The 13,916-nt window shown below is 36.1% G+C and overlaps 1 protein-coding gene across 1 annotated transcript; it reads right to left on the bottom strand.

The window, feature by feature from the left end:
* Window positions 1–2,524: 2,524 nt before the first annotated feature.
* On the bottom strand, window positions 2,525–11,437 carry LOC123552488 (alpha-latrocrustotoxin-Lt1a-like). The gene is made up of 6 exons (XM_045342194.2): window positions 11,279–11,437; window positions 9,824–10,120; window positions 8,888–8,989; window positions 7,434–7,511; window positions 6,925–6,972; window positions 2,525–6,746 (listed from the first exon to the last, which is right to left on the bottom strand). The coding sequence occupies exons 1-6, from the start codon at window positions 11,286–11,288 to the stop codon at window positions 3,055–3,057; spliced, it is 4,227 nt and encodes a 1,408-aa protein (XP_045198129.2). The 5' UTR covers window positions 11,289–11,437; the 3' UTR covers window positions 2,525–3,054.
* Between the last annotated feature and the right edge of the window lie 2,479 nt (window positions 11,438–13,916).

The raw sequence follows: 13,916 nt of genomic DNA, 5'->3' as shown, positions 1-13,916 counted from the left end.
ATAATGTGTTTGTTAAGAATACCGTTATAAATGGTATTCTGATTAAACCACCAACAGCCATTTAGGTTTCTATTTTCTAATCTATCTTTGCAGTCACTGTAAATTAGACTTAACAATATCCCTAAATCCATATGATCAAAAGTATTAATGTAACGGTACATTGGCGAAGAAGGGTTAGACATCGGCCTGAAATACGGAGTAGGCCGAAAACTAGCGAACAGTCTCGACAGGATTTACCTGGCCAACGTATTATCGGCTTTTGTGGTGATTTTCACGATGGGTCTAATTTTCCCATATGAGCCTGCGCATCCGCGCAGTCTGGACAGGATCCATGCTGGTCGCAAACCCACTATGTTGGTTTTCTCATGGCGTGGCTCATCTAAGCATTTTTATAAAGAAAACAATATATCTAGTGGAAACATGCTCAGAAAAATCAAAAGAAATTGATTTTGTAAATAAAAAGAATACTTGTTCAGCAGACCCAAGGGGTATTTTTTCGTATTTTTATCGATCTTATGTTGGTATTTCTGCTATTTCATCGAGTTTCACATAATAGAATTAAATCAAACCCTGCACATACATTTGGTTATGTCTACCTAATCTAAAGCAAAAAGAATGAGGTGGGGCGTGGCGGGCATTTATACAACGCAGGTTGGTACGAAATACGTAATCAATTTTTATTTCAAACAAGGGTATATGTTGACTCTTGACAGTATTCTGTATTTGTCTACAGTTTAAGGCAAAGATAGTTAACAAGAGGATCAAATGGCTCTAGGTCGCTCATCTGAGGAACATCTGGAATAAACTCGCTGAAAGTGTTACTGAAGAAACGGTTTTTTCTGTATTTCTATGGGAAGAAATTATTCCGGCTGCTGCATCTTTTACCTTTAACATATTGATCTTAAAAGTACTCCATTTAGTCAATCAACCCTCTAAGTTTGAAGAGTGCAGGTTAAAAGCTTCTCGACAAATGCTATGGAAACTCTTTCAGTGTTTGAGCAAGTGCCCTAGAGATATATCAAATTATCAAACGGCAGATTTCTTAATAAACGTTTTCTACGTGTTTCTGAAGTATTTTGATTGCATAGAAAGATGTAGGTTTCCGCCATTCTCCGAACAAAACCTATAGTTCACGAATACGGATGTACGTACTGTACGGGAATTAGAATAAACCAAATTGACACGTTGTTGGAGTAAATATCGACCCGTCCGAAAAAAACTACCACGAGCACCTTATAAGATGACATTGGTAAAAAATGAAATCTTGCCAGATGATGGTGGAAATGGGCTACTTTGATTAGCATTTGATAGAAAATGACAAATTAATTGCAATTTTGTTGAAAATGAGGATAAAACACAAAAATGTTTTGAGTGTATTTTTTTTCAAAAACTGCATATTTATAGGCTACTGATTGCTATTTTCTGGCCATCAGAGGTAAAAGTGAACATACTTAACAGTTTCAATGTGTGATTTGAATGCAGATCAGAGTAGAAAATGAAATGTCAAAACAGGGCAAAACAAGGCTGCATTTAGGGTAACTGCTTTAAAATTATGTCGCGACAGTTATTTTTGACAAAATCTGACGCTTTGTCTTTTGGTACTGAAAATGCTGTAAAAACTTGGAAACTGTTGATATCAAGCTAAAACCTTGTATTTTTTCATGCATTTGGGTTTCTTGTACATTTCAATTGAAACTGGCACAGTGTCAGAGAAAAATGTTTTTCTTATAGGCATACAGACACTAAATAGAAAAATGGCGCGAAAAAAAATGGTAGTCGCATAATGGCGGATACAAATAGTCCTCAGTTTTTTTGCTCTGTAGAGCTATTTTCCTTATTTTCTTTGCATTTTTTTTTCTAAAATCACATGACAGATCTATGCTTGACATGTAGGTAGCATTTTCATAATGAAATAACAACATTACAAATTTTTTCATGGAAACTTAGATCATACACCACCAGTATAATTTGACGTCTCATTTTTTACCTGATTTTGCAGTTTGTGTGTTTGACTGAAATTATTTTTTCCTGCATCAAATATGGCCCCCACTTTTCTTTTGATTTTTAGTTAGCACTGGCAATATTCTTCAAGAAATCAAGAAAATGTAAGTTACAGACATTTAAAATGGGTCCTGATGTGTGCTGCGGTCATTGAAAATAGGTCAATTTTATATAGAATAAAGAATAACAACTATTTAGTGTGTTATAACCTATATACAACAACACTGTAGGGCACCGCCCAAGACACACATGCACACAAACGCATACATATAAACAGGAAAAAACAATCGGGTACCGCAATCATTATTGCCAATAGCGTTTCTGTATATTTGACACTTGGCCTTACTCACTGTGTACTAAAGCAAGTTGCCTCATGTTTTAAAATACATAGTCATTATTACTTTGTAAGATAGTTTCAAGTGTTAGGCCAGAAACACTTACAATTTCTTTTACATCCAAATTTGCTATGTATTGACAAACTACATGACTGTGACGATTTCAATAAAAAAGTAGTATATATTTGTTTTATTATTTATTAGCTTATAAAAAGCAAATCATATATACTTCCACTGTGAAAATATTCATTAAATTACATTTTTAACTTTTAACGCTACAAACAATGTCATGCCGAAACATTTCAATTGAGCATTCAATAAACAAAATGTAAATTTTTAGAATTAATTTTAGTATTTTTACATCACTTATAATATGATTTTACACATACATGTCATCATTTAACGTTAATATGTTAAAACTATACTGAAAAGAGATTGACTGAATAATTTTGAAGATGAATTTGTAAAAGCATATTAATAGAGGGAGGGCCTGTCACCTGTCATCTTGTAGTTTAGCTGTATCATACCAGTATTACTAGAATTATATTCACGGAGTTCGTGTGAGAGGAATAAGTAGGTCACTAGGTTGTGGTGGGTCTTTAAGTATTTGCACATTACTTCCTTTGTTGGTCTTTTGGCAAAAAATGCTAACTATTTGCAACTTGCAAATTGTATTAGCAATCTAAATAAGTTTTAATTGTGTACAATGACCCATGTTTTAACTGCGTCGGCAACAACAGATAATGTTTCCAAGGACGCGTAATATCCGTTCGCAGACATTTGTTTCTGCGCAGCAACAAATATCAGAGAGTAATTCGGTCTCATGTTGGTCCTTCGTGTGTAATGACCGTAACAGAGCTACTACCTTTGTTTTCCTATGTTCCGTTGCGACATCCTCTGCTGTTTTGCCACTATTATCTTCCATGTTCAGGAGGCGAGGATACTCGTGACATATACGGTGAACTAATTCCAGTTGGCCATGAAAGGCTGCTACATGTAATATAGTATGTCCATCATTTGTTCGTGACTCCGGATTAACGCCCATCCCTATCATATACTGTATTATTTCAAAATTTCCTTCGCAAGCTGCATAATGCAGGACGTTGCACCCAAAAGCATCAGTTTTAGATATAAGTTCTGGGTATTCAGTACACAGGTACTGAACCATTTCGCGTTTCCCGTTATACACTGCCTTCAGTAGTAGCGTACTTCCATTACTAGAACGTATTAACGGATCAATGCCGTATTGTAAGATATTCAAGAGCAGTGGTACTTCCCCGCTACTAGCTGCGTAGTGAACTGCACTATAACCAGTTGAATCCAGAACATGGATAAGATGTGGGAATGTGTCACATAGGTATTTAACCATGTTGGTATTACCGTCATACGCTGCTAAGTGGAGGATCGTGCTACCGGAGTTTGTCCCGGAGTCAGGATTTATTCCAAGATCTATTAACAATTGAAGAATCTCTATACTATCTCCCCTTGCTGCGTAGTGGGTTGCTAATGATCCTTCATTATCAACGCAAGAAATGATTGCCGGAAATCTTTTGCAGAGATATTTCACAACTGGCACCATCTTGTTGAAGGAGGCTATATGCAGCAATGTCTGATTTTCCTGTGTAGTTGGTAACGGTGTTGTCTTTCCGTATAGTAAAACGTCTAGAACTTCCAAATGCCCTTCTTGTGCAGCAAAATGGCACGGCATGTATGATCTGCTATTTCGGGCTTCTGTTAGTTCCGGGTAATTTGTACAAAGATAGCGAACGACTTCAAGCTTTCCGCAATACGCAGATTCGTGCAGAACAGTACTGCCGTCTAGTGATGCTACTTTTGGTTCAACGCCATTGTCAATAAGGAATTTTAGTATTTCTATATTACCACGTATGGCCGCCCCAAAAAGCACAGTATAACCGGATTCATTGACAATACTCAGCAAAGTAGGGTTATTGACCGTCAAATATTTAACCATCTCGGACTGTCCGTGAAAACTAGCTTCATGGAGCAATGTCGTATCAAATTTGTTTCGCGAAAGAGGATCAACTCCTTTTTCGATCAGATACTTCATCACAGGAACGTTTCCACTTGCAGCTGCATCGTGTCCAACAGCATTGCCTTCTATATCCAATTCCTTCATCAATTCTGGTTTCCTGGTGCAAAGGTACTTAACAACTTCAAGTTTTCCGTAATAGGCAGCCAAGTGCAAAAATGTTCGTTTGTCGACTGTTTTTGTTTGAATACTCGTCCCTGACTTCAAAAACATGTTTAATGCTTCTAACATTCCGTGTTTTATTGCTACATGGACAGGCATTAAACCCTTTTCATTTATCACATTTTGCTGATCCGGACAGACAACTAGCATAAAGTTGATAATTTCAGAGTGCCCATTGGCTGCTGCAAGATGAAGAATAGTATTTCCTCCCTTCACTTGCTGTGTAATGTTCGATTCCCTTGATACAAGGATCTGTAGAACATCTCCATGGCCTTCTCTGGCTGCTAAATGTGCACATGTAAACTCCAGATTATTTTTTTCTTGTATCAATTCTGGGAACCGTGAGCAAATAAAGCGCACCATTTTGAAACGACCAAACATCGCAGCTATGTGAAGTACGGTGTTTCCCTCGTATGTGCGAACTGTCGAGTCACATCTTTGGTCTAAAAGAAATTCAAATATTGAAACATTCCCACCAAGAGCTGCAAAGTGAAGCAATGTTTCTCCTTTGCTATTTTGTCTGCGCATTTCAATCAGTTTAGAAGTACTACTATCAAGCCTGGTTTCCAGTTTACTGAATAAATATTTCATTACTTCAAAATTTCCGTACTGACATGCCATCTGTAGCATTTCTTTTGAAACAAACTGTGTATCATTTGAATCTGTAGGCCATATCAGCTTCAGAATATCAATGTAGCCTCCTTCTATTGCTGCGTGTACTAAGGGCAAGTCTTTAACGTTAGACAGTTTGAGTAAATGAACCAAAACCTCCTGCTCGTTACAACGACACGCTTCTTCTTTTGTTTTCTCAATAGTTGAGCTCATCATAGACACTATTTGCCGCGGTTTTGTCAGCATGAAATCAACCAGCTTAAAAATTGCTTCAACGTTTCCTATACGTACCAGATAGACACTTAGTGGCGTTCTGCTACGATCTTCAACAAAAAAGAACTGAAAGCCCAGCACGGAAAAGACTATGTCTACAAAAGATTCAAGCATCCAAATTGGTGATGAAGCCACCTTTAAAAAGTCGCTGGGTCGCTTGGAATCAAGAATGTCGCTGAAATGTGAAACAATTGCTCTGAGAGCCACTGTAGAGGTTTCAATCTTATTTTTAAATAATTGTCCATTTCCATTGAAGTTTTGAATGTATCTGCCTGGCAGGAGCATCACTTCATTAATCACTTTAACTGGCAACAATGGTATCACCTCCTCTTTGTCGTAGTTTGAAAGCACGTAACTTAAAACAGCTGCTGCAACTATTTCATGTGTGAAGCTAATATCCCCAGATTCTTCTTCGTTAAGAATATTTTGCCGTTTCAGTGTGGTCAAACCTATGGACACATCTGAATGCGTACACGTGGAAGACTTTAGGACGTCCGAGAGTTTTTCAAACGTTGAATGATGTTCATGCTGAAACTTTAATAAAGAACAATCTTTTTCAGATACCAACACAAGGACCAACAGAAAAAAGCTTGAGAAATGATAATCATGCTGTTCAGACACAAACGTATACAGTGCATGGTAAGGATCCGAAAATAGGTCTGCCGAACCCCCGATTCCGACTAGGTTGCATACTAATGGAAAGCCTACTGAACTCTCGTAATCTCGCACAATGTCCTCAATTCCTTTCGGATTTGTATATAGTGGCTTACAGAAGTGCTTACTGTAGAGAGTGAGCATTTTGTTCTGTTCTTTATCTGTCAACTCAAAGTTGGCATTTTCTAAACAAATTTCAGATTCATTATCAAGTAGCCCGTTAGATGAAAGTGTTTGATAAGTCAAGTTATCTTCGTTTGCTCCTTCAGAAGTGAAAATGAAACACATTCTCTTTCTTTCAATTAGCGGTGTTACGAACTTCAAGAAGTGTTGCCATCCATTGGCACCTGGACCATGGCTGTTTCCATTTCCAATCAAATCGTCCGCACAAACTAAAAGGCAAGAGGCAGTGTTTTCGAGGAATGCTAATTCGAATGGTGACTCAATTATCAGAGGTCTGTAGTCTTCAAACTCCTCTAGGAAAGATGACATAACATCAAGGGAAAGATGGGTTTTGCCGGCGCCTGGTCTCCCGGTTATGTGGATAGTTCTTCTTTCTTTTAAAACCTTGTATGACTCGTCGAATACTGAAGCTTTTAAGCTAAGCTTTAAAACATTCGATTTTGTTTTGTGCTTCTGTAAGATAGAACGGCTTTTATCTGCAATGTAAAATGAATTCATTAAAGTTCTATATAATGGATTTCACCAAACAGTAAGTAGGAAGCTTTCGCCTACATTTACTTGAGCAGTTGCGCATATTTTAAACATCAACCAAAATAACCTTTAAAATGTCTCAATTTCAGAAAAATATATAAACAATAACTTTGGGAAACATACCTATTATCTCTTGGAGGTGTCTACTCTTTTCTTCATTGTGTGTAATGCCTATAAAATGAAAATGAGGATATTCGTATATAATGCGTATAGAATCACACTAGCTCGAATGCCAGATGCAGTAACAACACTGTGTATATCAATTTTAACGCAGCAAATTTCGCTTAAAACGAAGTTTAGAATGTGTTTGGTTATATTTCCCGTTAACAGGTTGCTAGCCTACGTCCATTATAGTTAAGAAAAAATGTGTATGTGTGCATGTTTGCTTAGCTAAGGAGAGGATGAACAGTGACATCAGTGGGAAACGTCAATGCTCTAATACAGCTCAGTAGTTAGTAAAGCCGGCAGACTTTTACATCTACAGCTTAACTTGTCTCGAATACGCAAAGTCAATACAAAACCTATTTTGACCTTTACAAGTTCCTTAGAAGATAAACGTTTCTAGAGCAATAATGTATGTACAGAACATTCTGGTGTTCCAAACGGCATTGCTGTATAGGCCGTTTACTTACAACGTAGGAAGTCATGCGCCTTGTCGTCTGCTGCAACTTCCGTCTGTATACGGGGTCCTTCTTGAACACGTGAACCGCCTGCAACGAAACAGGATATATTTGACTTTTTAATTGTTATTCTCTCGGTGCTTGACTACGAGCGTGAAGTCTTTTATATACTTTGTATAGTTCTAAACACTCATTGAAATACTTGGAGACCTATAGTCAATAATATTTGCTCGACGCCCAAAAGACCGGTAGCTAATAGTTCTCACAACGGACGGGCATGTCATGTAATAAAACAATTATTGAATGACTTGCCGGTCAGCAATCAGAACTATTATCCCTCTGTCCTTCGGACCTCGAGCAATAGTTTTCACTGTTGGCCGGCAAGCCATTGAAAAAGTGTATAGAACGGCGATATATTAAGGAGTCATGCAATAATATTAATAATATTACAGAAGTACATTTTCTTATTTATAAATATAGCATCTACAAATAAGGTTGTGTAAAGATCAGTGTAAATTGGTGGCACTGAATGATATGTTTAATTGGTACTTGATACGTCAGAAATATAGCGTATGGTGTAGAGAAGGGATCAATTCTATGAAAATAAGACCTGGACATAAAATTATCAAATGTCTGGCGTTTGTTTCTCTTTTTTTATGAATATTTCTGTATATCTGGCATTTGTTATTGTTTGTAAGCGTAAAAATGCATAATTCCATTCAAATAAGCACTCACTTGATTACAATGTATTGCAAAAACAAAAATGTTTCGCATTAAAGCTTAATTTCAGATATAAAACTATTATGACCGGGCGAAATACAACCTTACTCTAATTTACGATGAAATCTTGAAACTGTATAAAATACATGAATTTATTGCATGACCGCTGGTAAATAGTTTGTGCTATTTGCCGGTCAATAGTTTAATACAGGTTAGCTAGGCTAAAGCGTATAAATTGAGGAATAAAATGTATCTTATCTCTGATTTCATGTAATAGTTAAAGCTATTGTCCGAGGTCCGAACGGTCAATAGTCAAAATTATTTGCCCTCGTAGAACAGTTTTTACTACTGATCGGAAAGTCATTCAATAGGTGTATAACTTGTTACTTCCCATCTTTTGATTTTAACTCTGCTAAAATAGTGCATAAATGCTTAAGAATATATGTAGATGCAAAACATATGCATCCAAAAAATCCTAAATGAAAGTTTGAAAAATGTAGATTAGACTTTTGTCATAAATGTGTTCTTAATATAACTTAGATTGCATTATAGAAAACACTTATTGACTAAACTCTATTGCGACCCCTTTAATTTCTTGCCAGTGTTCTTATGGTGATTGTTAGCCCGATGGCAGGTTTCAAACCCCAAACTCTACACCAAGGTTTGCCCTTTAACATTTCATTCCCAAAAGAAACTTATGCGTCCAAATTTGCGTAAGGTAAAACTATCAGTTTTTAAATATTTACAGCGTGACAGAGAGCTTCTAGTTGCCAGCTTGGTCCGCAAATCTGGTACACTTGCCATCCTTTCAGGTTGATGCGTCCGTTTCGTAAACACCTCTGAATAGTCTGTAGATAAAATGATGAAAAAAATTAGTTAAACTAATGCATATGTTTCATCATTTTAAAGACTTGCACTCGACCCACACTCTCGGTCACTTTTGTGAAAGTCATTATGTACTCTTATTCTGATTTAGAAAGTATCTAACGGTATTCTAGAACAACAACAGTAGTGACATCCCGTAAAACATTCTTATCCAAACATATGCAAACTTGAGTTTTACATTTTATTCATCATTCCAAAAGTGTCTTTGGGTGAGTCATCTCCCTGTCGAAATAATTTTTATTTTATCGGGTTCTTATTTCGCTGAAAAAAGCAGTTTAAAACAGATGTTTTATATATACCCAATTTCCATACAAATGTATTAGCGAGTTTCTTTAGTTTCAGTTTATGTATTTATTAATGTTTTGCGATTTTTTTTTTCCAAATGGGTGGCGGTATTAAATTAAAACAATCCTGTGACTACCTCACTCGGTTTTCCACAAGATAAAAACAATATAATTCTTTACATGTGTATTAAATTTCAAATATGTTCATGCAGTAATTTGGGAGATATTGACAAAAGGAGTAACGTTACAAGATGTGTTAGTTACAGAATACTACGACTGGCTTTCGCTTCCCAAGTTTGCTACGATAGCTGAACTTGGTTTACTATAAAGGCAACATGAATAATATAAAAATTATTGCTTTAAACAGGAAAAGGATACAGAATGTAATCGATTTTCAAAAACATAGTCATTGTTGAAGGTAAAATATCGAACTAGTGAAATATCGACCTAGTTTTATTATCAACTGAACAAGAAATCTATACGTCCAGCTGCAGTCTAACAAGAAATCTATACTTCTAGCTGCCGGCTTGGCATTCTTGACGCTGTAACTGGGCCTTTTTGTTGGTAAAACTCCAAATGTTTTCTCGTCCTCAGTTAAGTTGTCGTGTACCAGTCGCGGGGTCTGTTCATCCGTGTCGTCTGTATACTCATTGTGATCTGGTATGTTTGGTACCGGTCTTTGGTACTGTTTAGTCCCAGTGTCGTAATCTTCCACTATAATATCCGGCGTTTGTCCATCTGTTTGAACAAGGGCGAATCCCGTTTTATCGCCATCGTTTTCTGACAGTCTAATGCTTTGGAGTTCATCTTCTGAAAAGATATATTTCAAATACAAGGAAACATTCTGATAAAGCACGCAGTTCTCGCTTTCATATAATAAGAGCTCAGGGTTAACAGACTTGACTTCTAAAATTGATTTCACCATATAAACACAGACGCAATACAAAATGCGTGAATCACATGCATAAAGATATTTTACTCCAGAAACACTAAAATGCCATTTTAAACATTCTTTATGGAGTAGGATTCACAGTGACCATACTGGTAAAGGTTATAGGCATACAAGTGCATTGGCGTTAAATCTTAAGTAAAGGCTTATAAGTATTCTCGTTCTTATTTTCAAAATTTCAAATGTTTAGTATTGAAAAACTGTTGATATATGTATATTTACTAGTTTTAATAACCCCAAGTTGTACTATAATACCTGTGTTAATGAAATAAATGTTCTGTTCTGTTCCCACCCTGTAAATCGTGTAGTTATAATCACCTATAACAAAGTGATTAATCTTTATAAGAAAAGTCACTTTGTATTCTAATATAATACATTCTTTCTATAAATATTTATACATGACAACTGACACATATTTATTATTCGCAAAAATATGACAATATTTTAACAGTTCCTAGCCCCATCATGCGGAAGGAATCACTCTGTAAGGATGTTATTCCTACGTTTTTTGTTGCCTTACCAAACGTGAATAATGACACGGGTTCTGGCATCTTAACGTTTGATTGGCTAGAAGGTTAATGATTGGTTAAAGTATATGTATTTTTCGTATTAACTAAACTCTAATTATAAAGCAACCTATGTCATGATAGCGGCAGTATATTAATCAATTTGATGAAATTAACTTTGTCAGATACTTTGGATAATTTTGCTTAGTAAAACTTTTCGTGTTTTCCTTTGTGCGCTTATAAACATAAATCTAAAGATTGGGTTTCTCGCACGTGAGCGAAAAAACAACACTTTGTAGATGCTTAAGCTGGCGTAAACGTTATTCCTTCTTCCGCTAGCAAAATTAGAATGCAATGTAGGTGCGTCTTTTTACCAAAGACAGGAAAGCGTGCGTCTACTGTCGAAGTGTCGAGGTCACCGATGTTTAAGCATTTGCCCCTAATCCTTACTATACGATTTGATACCTTACCGCAATAGACAATCAGAAAACACCAAATGAAAAATGCAGTTACCTTCAGCCATTGTAGAGGTTTCTTTTCATTCTAATCAATTTTAATTCCAGTGTTTTTTTCTCATTTCATAAAACATTTTAATATGTACAGCTATACTTAATACGAGACTTTCAGACACCTAATCAAATCAATCGAATAACCAGTTTAACTCTAAGACAAATAAAGAGTTTACAAGTAGAAGAAAAGGAGAACGACACCGGAGTATGTTTATCATGCTTTCATACTTACATTGTTAGTTATAAAAGACCATTCGTATTGAATGATTGACTTTTAATACGAACTATAATGTGTGACGTTTATTAATGAGCTTAAATTTCGGGTTTGGTAATAGGTTTTATTTCGGTTTAAGGCCGTGAGACGAAAGTACAAAATAAACTGTTTATTTGTGACAAGGATATTGTTAATATTCAGCAATTAAATGTGAAGCTCAAAGTCTGACAAAAGTACGTGGTCTCCGCTGTGCGAAATACAACACTTTTGATTTTAATATTTTACGGAATACCGTTTGAACCATCGTATGTAGAGTTTTGTGGTCGCGCGACGCCAAACGCTATTGCAGGGCGACCTTGCCTTACACACACTAATCATAAAAGTAAGAAACGTAGGAGCGTAAGAGAGTGTCGTAACTCGCGGCGGTTGGTTCGATACGACGCGCGACAATTTGTACCGGAACAACATGGCGCTACGATGGCCCTTACAAGACTCCGTTATAGTTTGTGTCCGAAGTTTAAAACTTCACAAAAAGACTAAAGAAAAGACGAGTACGGAAGTGACTGGTTGCCCTAGCGTTTCTCCCGAATGGGGTCCTGTGTGAATTTTCGGGATTAATCCATATAATAACCTGCTTATTAACAGGTGAACAGTGAATGTTTTTACCTGGTCCAGTGATAATTTATTAATCATTTTCCAAGTCAACATTATCATTTTCTATCTACCCATAAATATGCGTTGACATTGCCGGCTTCGAGCTAAAGACCTGGCATTTTATTTCACCGCTTTGTATAAATAGAATGTTTGTTATTAGTTAAATTTGTTGATCATCATGTTTATTTCGGGGTATTTTGTAATTACATAGAATCACTGGCAAAATAACACAAAAAATGCCATTGAGCAGACTTGACAGTAATGTTATCCTATTAACAGAAGCTTCATGTCACTTTCGTTCGATATCTTCGGGAAAAAATGTAGGAATTTTATCCTTCGTCCAGTGTCAGGCTATATCGCATTTAGTGAGAACATATTATTCCCTTCCTAATATATACGGTTTAGAAGATTAAAATGCTTCGCGTCGTATGAAACGGAAAAATACGTTCAGAGAAAACAACAAAAGGTCGTTGAGTCAGGAATCGGTTTTTATAAAAAAAAAAAAGAATCTTTTCTTATCAGCATTTTGCAGCGTCTGTATAATGTGGCAATGTGAATGAAGTGATATATATTCTTCATTAATAAAGACAGACAGACGATTTGCGACAGCTAATTCATTAAGTCGTTCGCTAGAACTGAGAATTTGTTTACACTTGGAAACCGACAGAGGTTGGTAATGTCATTTTAAGATATTTTTGAAAAATCTAGATTAAGTGAAATAATAAACTGAACACATTGTTATAGTTTGACTAGCTGTCAAGTGTGGCTATTCTGCTTTTACTCACATAAGTTCTCTTTTTTCCATCATCTTTTGAAATTTTGCTTGAAATTCTATCTGAATGGATGAGAGAAGGATATTTGTACACCATGCAGCCTTCTCACCTACCCCATTCTTCCTAGTATAACACTTTCACCCCTTACACTCCATTCCGCCCCAACACACTATTCGTGGTTCTTGTTCCTCTGTTCTTTTTCCTAATTATTTTTATTTTGGTCTTTACCCTCTTAACACCATATGCTCATTTTAGCTTGCAATGCTTTTGTTTTGTTTATTCTTGTTTAGAAAAGAAAACGCGCAAAAACACATCACATTTCACCTGCACCCGCACCTGATTTTTTTTTCGGCACACGCCTAGGTGATCGGGATGTTGGAGATCTCGCTGGTTTATCACGAAGGCTGATGAACATTTTTGTACGCTCAGTGTCTGTCATCTTCGAGTACAAATTGATAAACCGGGGGAAGAACTTTAGCAAGTACTCTTTATTTATTTGTAAGAGTTATTTCCCTTAGACACGGCACAAATTTCAAGATAATTCTGATTTTGTTTATAGAAGTTTTGTTTTGAAAGTCGTAATCAAAGATAAAAGCAAGCTTTTTGTGTGGCTTTGTTTAACTTTAAACACTCACAGTGGAAAGACTTTTGATCAAAAGTTCAGTTTGATCGTAAGAAATATGTTTGCAATGAATGTTTGTTAGTCGGACATATAATACAAAACAGTAAGCGATTACGATGGGCCGAGAAGCTGCAGTAGAGCCTATGTTATCCTGTTGTTCGGTGCTACAGAGCAATATTTAAGTAATTACTTAACGTAAAATGCAATCAAATTTAATCGTGTAGCAACTGGAACGTAAAACCAGCTGATTTAAATCGCTATGGTGGTGTGGGCTGCAATTTTTATAAATGTGCTATCAAAAAATTCTCAAATAGGAAAACGGCCAACAAATAAATATCATATAAAACACAAGTAAAAAAGTGAGAAACCGTGCGGGAAC

The sequence above is a fragment of the Mercenaria mercenaria genome, chromosome 4 (genome assembly GCF_021730395.1).
Source record: "Mercenaria mercenaria strain notata chromosome 4, MADL_Memer_1, whole genome shotgun sequence".
Classification (NCBI taxonomy): domain Eukaryota; kingdom Metazoa; phylum Mollusca; class Bivalvia; order Venerida; family Veneridae; genus Mercenaria; species Mercenaria mercenaria.
The sequence above is the reverse complement of the archived record's forward strand: the minus strand, read 5'-3'. Positions and strand labels throughout refer to the sequence as shown.